The 6,385-nt window shown below is 45.9% G+C and overlaps 1 protein-coding gene across 1 annotated transcript; it reads right to left on the bottom strand.

Moving 5' to 3' along the window:
• Nucleotides 1–937: 937 nt before the first annotated feature.
• Nucleotides 938–1,760, bottom strand: LOC116418560 (histo-blood group ABO system transferase 2-like). Its single transcript, XM_031934716.1, has one exon. The coding sequence runs from the start codon at nucleotides 1,758–1,760 to the stop codon at nucleotides 993–995; it is 768 nt and encodes a 255-aa protein (XP_031790576.1). The 3' UTR covers nucleotides 938–992.
• Nucleotides 1,761–6,385: the final 4,625 nt, after the last annotated feature.

Below are 6,385 nucleotides of genomic sequence, written 5' to 3' on the forward strand. Positions count from 1 at the left end.
CCTACCCAGGCGTATAATTGCACCAGTTGTAAGCAGCAGTGGGCCCCGGCGTTAAGCTGGTGCCCCATCTCCAAATAAAACCTGCATTGCAGTAGAGCCGCCATCCCTCCCCTCCTCTGCCCTCCCCTTCCCTCCCCTCCCCTTCCCTTCCCTTCTCTTCCCTTCCCTCAGGTATTTCTTTATAGCAATGCAAATAGACTAACCCAATTTAGGACACCCCTAGGGGGAGGAGTCAGGCTGCTGGGACATCGCTCCTTTCTGAGCCATTTCTGGATGCCTCACTGATTGGATTTGCATTAAACAGTCATTCTGCAGCAAGATCACAAATCTACTCTTTATTTTTTATTTTTTAGACCAGAGTCTTGTTCTGTTGCCCAGGCTGGAGTGCAGTGGCACAATCTCGGCTCACTGCAACCTCCATCTCCCAGGCTCAAGCAATTCTCTGGCCTCAGCCTCCTGAGTAGCTAGGATTACAGGTGCCCGCCACCACACCCAGCTAATTTTTATATTTTTAGTAAAGACAGGGCTTCGCCATGTTGGCCAGGCTGGTCTCGAATTCCTGACCTCAGCTGATCCACCCACCTTGACCTCCCAAAGTGCTGGGATTACAGGTGTGAGTCACTTCGCCCAGCCTACTCTTCTTTATTAAGGGGCCTGATTACTTGCTCTGGAAAAGATCTCATCACTGATCCCTTATACGTCAGGACAGGCAGAGACCACCACCTCCTCCACCCTGAAAAGTGTTTTAGGAGAACACAGTGAGAAGCTCAAGGGCATGAAATTCAAAAACCTGTGCATGAGCTGTGGACTAAGGTCTGCCTAAATCTGTGTATTGGATGGTGGTTGTGGTAGGGGGGTGGTGCTAGGGCTTCCTAAATTTGGGGAGATGATGAGAGGCATCAACAGTTTTTCTTAACCAGATGAAAATAGGTGGAATCATACTTTTTAATGTAAAACTGACTTTAACTCAGGGTAGCATGCCAGGAGGAAGATTAGGGCTGACTGGCAATCACCCCCTCTCTGGTCTCTTTCTGGAAGCTTCCCTCATCAGTCCGCATTTCCTCATTGTTCTTTACCAAGACCACAGATCTCTTGCGCGTTATCATAGTGCGCGAACCCAGCAGATGTTCATCCAACATACACTCCATCGACTTTTTATCCCACATGTACTCAGGAGAGAGGACCTTGGTGGGTTTGTGGTTAAGCAGGTACTTGTTTAAGTGGCTTTCGTCATCCCACGGGGCCTCGATGTGGTTGGCTTGCTCGATCGTCATCACCTGGTGACAGGCCGTGGTGAGCCTGTAAACCTTCAGCACAGATCCACCAAATAAGGCCCCTGTGTAATAAAAGTCCCCTTTACCATCAGGAATATGAGCTTGGGACTGAGGCTGGTGTTCATAGGCAAAGGTGTCCCAATGGAACCTATAGAAACCAGGATGGATGGTAGCAAACAGGGAAGAGAGGATCTCCACACCCACGTGGTCACTGAACTTCATGTCCACATCTGCGCACACAAGATAATCCACCTCTCTGAGGAAGTGCTGCTGGGGAAAGTTTCTGATCACCTCCATGAGGTGCATGGTGATGTCCTGCCAGTGGGCATAGCTCCGGACCTGGAGGATGACCATCCGCCATCCATCTTGGAGCTTGATGTACAGAACGTGACCTGGTTGGTGGGTGAAGATGTAGTAGTTCACCCTATGTCCCACCATGAAGTGTGTCTCTGCACTCTCCAGGAACAGCTTCAGGAATAATAGCATTTTTTTATGGTAAACATGGTTAATCCAATGGTGGCATTCTGGCGCTGGAACTGGACATTTAGCAGGTCAGTGTTGAAGGTCCCCTCCCACACAATGGGAGCCAGTCAAGGGGTCACAACAAGGACATCGTTTCTGGAGGGTGTTAGGGCATCTGGCTGGGGATACACCATCCTTGATAATTTTACAACTTGCTGGCCGCGGCATTCTCTAAGAGCCACGCTTGCCCCAGCTAGTAAGCTTTTCAGGATCTGGCTCTGTGAGTTCAGGTAACAATAGCCAAAAACCTTCAAGAGGAGAGTTATTAGGGTCTCAGGAGTAGGAGGGTGAAGGCACCTCATGGTCCATGCATTCTGCCTCTCCCCACCAGGAGAGGCCACTGTGGACAGAAGGCTGTGGAGGAGCAGCTGCCCTAGCAGCATCTAAGAGATCCTGGCTGCATCAGTGAGAAGTGGAGCAATGGCCAACCTACTGCGGAAACTGTCCAGGTTTCATCATGTGAGCTTTCTTCTAGTAACTCTTGTCTTGACCTTCTTTGACTATTGCTATCTGAACCTACAGAGACAGAAGCTGAAAAGCTTACTAGCTGGGGTAAGTATGGCCCCTAGAGAACACCATGGCCAGCAAGTTGTAGCATTATCAAGGATGGTGTATCTTCAACATTGATCTGCTAAATGAGCAGTTCTGGCTCCAGAATGCTACCACTTGATTAACTGTTTGCCATAAGAAACACATATTATTCCTGAAGCTGTTCCTGCAGAGTGCAGAGACACACTTCATGGTGAGACATAAGGTGAACTAATACATCTTTACCTACCAACCAGGTCATGTTTGTTTGGACGAACGGAGGCAGGATGGCGCACTTCCGGGTTCTTCATTACCACCTTTTCCCGGGCGCGTGAAAATGCAGCCGGTGTCCGGGAAGGTGCAGACCAACCGGGCATGCACCAGGTGACGTCAATCCGAAGAGACCAAGATTTACCTGGTCGCACCTGCGGAACGCCCCCCGACACGCCCGTGCCCCGCCTATTGCCCTCCCACTCCTAGAAAAGCCGCTCCGGACGGACGCCACGCGCGGACTTCCCAGCCCCACTCCTGTCGGGATGTCGGGACTGTGTCAGGAACTCCGCCCGAGAGCCCCACGGGGGGACTCTGTTGGCCTCCTTTGCCGGAGGCCGATAGATCTCTCCCCCACACCTTAAGTGACCAAAAATAAATTTGCAGTTTTGCTCCTACCCTTGCCTACTCGCTGGTTCTTTTGTGCTCGCTCTGGTGGTCTTAGAAAAACAAATCAATGTTCCGCACATCAAACTCTGAGACAGACAGTGGATGGTCAGCCTCCGGGTCTGGAGCTATGCCCGCCGGCAGGACATCACCAGGCACTGCATGGAGGTGATCAGCAACTTTTCCCAGCAGCACTTCCTCAGGGAGGTGATTACCTTGCGTGCGCAGATGTGGACGTGAAGTTCAGTGACCATGTGGGTGTGGAGACCCTCTCTTCCCTGTTTGCCACCATCCATCCTGGCTTCTATTGGCTTAATCAGAAGAGCTTTGCCTATGAATGCCAGCTTCAGTCACAAGCCCATGTTCTCACAAATGAGGGGGGCTTTTATTACATATGGGCCTTATTAGGTGGGTCAGTGCCAGAGGTTTACAGGCTCACCATGGCCTGTCACCAGGCGGTGATGATTGACCAAGACAACCACATCAAGGCCCTGTGGCATGATGAAAGCCAATTAAACAAGTACCTGCTTCACCACAGACCCACCAAGGTCCTCTCCCCTGAGTGCATGTGTACTCAATGGCTACTGATGTATATGTCCTATCAGGAGCAGATGGGCTTGCCCACCATCATAAAGCACAGGAGATTCATGGTCATGGTAAAGTACAAGGAGGAAATACAGACTGATAAGGGATGCTTCCATAAAGGGATTAGATCAGGGTTGATGGCCAGTCAGACCTGTCTTCCTCCTGGTACGCTACCCTGATTTAAAACCAGTTTTACTGAAAAGGTATAATTCCACCTGTTTTTTCTGTCTGGTTAAGAAAAATTGCTGGCACTTCCCACCATCTCACCAAGTAGCTGGGATTATAGATGGGTACCATCATCCCTGGCTAATTTTTGTATTTTTAGTAGAGATGGGATTTCACCACATTGGCTAGGCTGTTCTTGAACTTCTGGCCTCATGTGATCCTTCTGCCTTGGCCTCCCAAAATGCTAGGATTAAAGGCATGAGCCACCACACCGAGCCAAGATTTCCCTTTTTAAAGGGAAGTTAGTGTTTTACAGAAAAACGTGTGGAAGCTACAAAGAGTTCCCATAACTATTCTCTTCACCTCACCTGTGATCCCATGCATACCATTTCCCATTGCATACGTGTGGTATGTTTTTTCACAACTGATGAGCCAACATTGATACATTAACCAAAACCCATAGTTTACAGTAGGCTTTATTCTTTGTGCTATACATTCTATGGGTTTTGACAAATGAATAATGACATGTATTCACAGTATCATACAGAATAGTTTCACTGCCCTAAAAATTCTCTGCGCTCCACCTATTCATCCCTCCCTCCCTCTTTCAGAAGCTATGGCAGCCACTGATCTTTTTAGTACTTCCATATATTTGCCTTTCTAGTATGTCATATTGTTGGAGTCACACAGTATGTAGTCTTTTCAGATTGTCTTTTTTAACTTAGTGATATACATTTAGGCCTCCTCTGTGTGTTTCAGTGGCTTAGTATCTTATTTCTTTGTGTCACTGAATAACATTCCATTGCATGGATGTATCACAGTTTGTTCACACATTCACCTGTTGAAGGATATATTTATTGCATCCAGGTTTTGGCAATTATGAATATAGCTGCTATAAACATTTGTGTGCAGGACTGTGTGTGGACATAAGTTTTCAGTTCATCTAGGCAAATACTAAGGAGCATGACTGCTGGATGGTATGGTAAGAGTATGTTTAGCTTTCTAAGAAACTGCCAGTCTCCCTAAGTGACTCTACCACTTTGCATTCCCACCATGAGTGAATGGGAATTCTTGTTCCATATCCTTCCATCATTTAGTGTTGGTAGTTTTGGATATTGGCCATTCTACTTGGTGTGTAGTGGTATCTCATTACTGTTTTAATTTGCAATTCCTTAATGATGTTATCTTTTAATATGCTTATTTGCCATCTGTATATCATCTTTGGTAAGATGTCTGTTTCAATCTTTTGTGCACTAATTGGATTGTTTTTCTTATCGAGTTTTAAAAGTTATTTGTATATTCTAGATACCAGTCCTTTTATCACATATGTGTTTTGCAAATATTTAGTCTCAGTCAGTGGCTTTTTCGTTCTCTTACCACTGTCTTTTGCGGAGCAGCAGTTTTTAATTTTAATGAAGTCCAAATTACCATTTTCTTTCTTTCATGCACTGTGCTTTTGATGTTGTACCTAAAAAGTTTTCCCCAAACCCAAAGTCACCTTAGTTCTCTCCCATTATCTTCTAGGTGGTTTCATGTTTTTTTGTTTCATATTTAGGTCAATGAACAATTTTGACCTAATTTTTGTTGAAAGTGTAAGGTCTATGTCTAGATTCTTTTTGTTTGTTTGTATGTGAATGTCCAGTTGTTCCAGCACCTGTTGTTTATTTTTTAATTTCTAAATTTTGCAGGTATATAGTAGGTATATATATTTATGTGGTACACAAAATATTTGACTACAGGCATGCAATACATAATTGTCACATCATGGAGAATGGGGCATTCATCCCCTCAAGCATTTATCCTTTTCAGCACCACTTGTTGAAAAGACTGTTTTCATTGAACTGCCTTTAGTCCTTTGTCAAAGACCAGTTGACTGTATTTGTGCAAGTCTATTTCTAGGTTCTCTATTCTGTTCTATTGATCTACATGTCTATTCTTTCACCAATAGCAAGTCTTGATTAATACAAGTTTAGTCTGCATTGCCCTAGCAGAGGTTCTCCATAAGGGCTCTACCTCTGCAGCAACTTCTACCCTGGATATCCAGGCATTTCCATACATCTGCTAAAATCTAGGTGGAGGGTCCCAAACCTCAGTTCTTGACTTCTGTGCACCCACAGGCTCAACACCACATGAAAGCCACCAAGACTTGGTGCTTGCCCTCTCTGAAGCAATGACCTGACCTATACCTTGGTCCCTTTTAGCCATGGCTAAAGCTGAAGCAGCTGGGACAAAGGGTACCATGTCCTGAGGCTGTACAGAGCAGATGGGGCCCTGGGCCCAGTCACAAAACCATTTTTTTCCCTCCTAGGTCTCCAGGCCTTTGATGGGAGGGGCTCCCATTAAGGTCTCTGACATGCCTTGGAGACATTTTCCCCATTGTCTTGGTGATTAACATTGGGCTCCTTGTTACTTATGCAAATTTCTGGAGCAGGCTTAAATCTCTTCCCAGAAAATGGGTAAAAACCCTTTTGTATTGCATCATCAGGCACAAATCTTCCAAACTTTCATGCTCTGCTTCTTCTTGAATGCTTTGTCAGTTAGAAATTTCTTCCATCAGATACCCTAAATCATCTCCCTTAAGTTCAAATTTCCACAGATCTCTAGGGCAGGGGCAAAACGTCACTAGTCTCTTTGCTAAAGCAGAGTAAGAATTA

Source organism: Piliocolobus tephrosceles, chromosome 21 (assembly GCF_002776525.5).
Source record: "Piliocolobus tephrosceles isolate RC106 chromosome 21, ASM277652v3, whole genome shotgun sequence".
NCBI lineage: Eukaryota > Metazoa > Chordata > Mammalia > Primates > Cercopithecidae > Piliocolobus > Piliocolobus tephrosceles.

What these genes read in the sequence shown, in the direction of transcription:
- LOC116418560 (XM_031934716.1), bottom strand. Translation starts at nt 1,760, where the DNA reads ATGCTATTATTCCTGAAGCTGTTCCTGGAGAGTGCAGAGACACACTTC.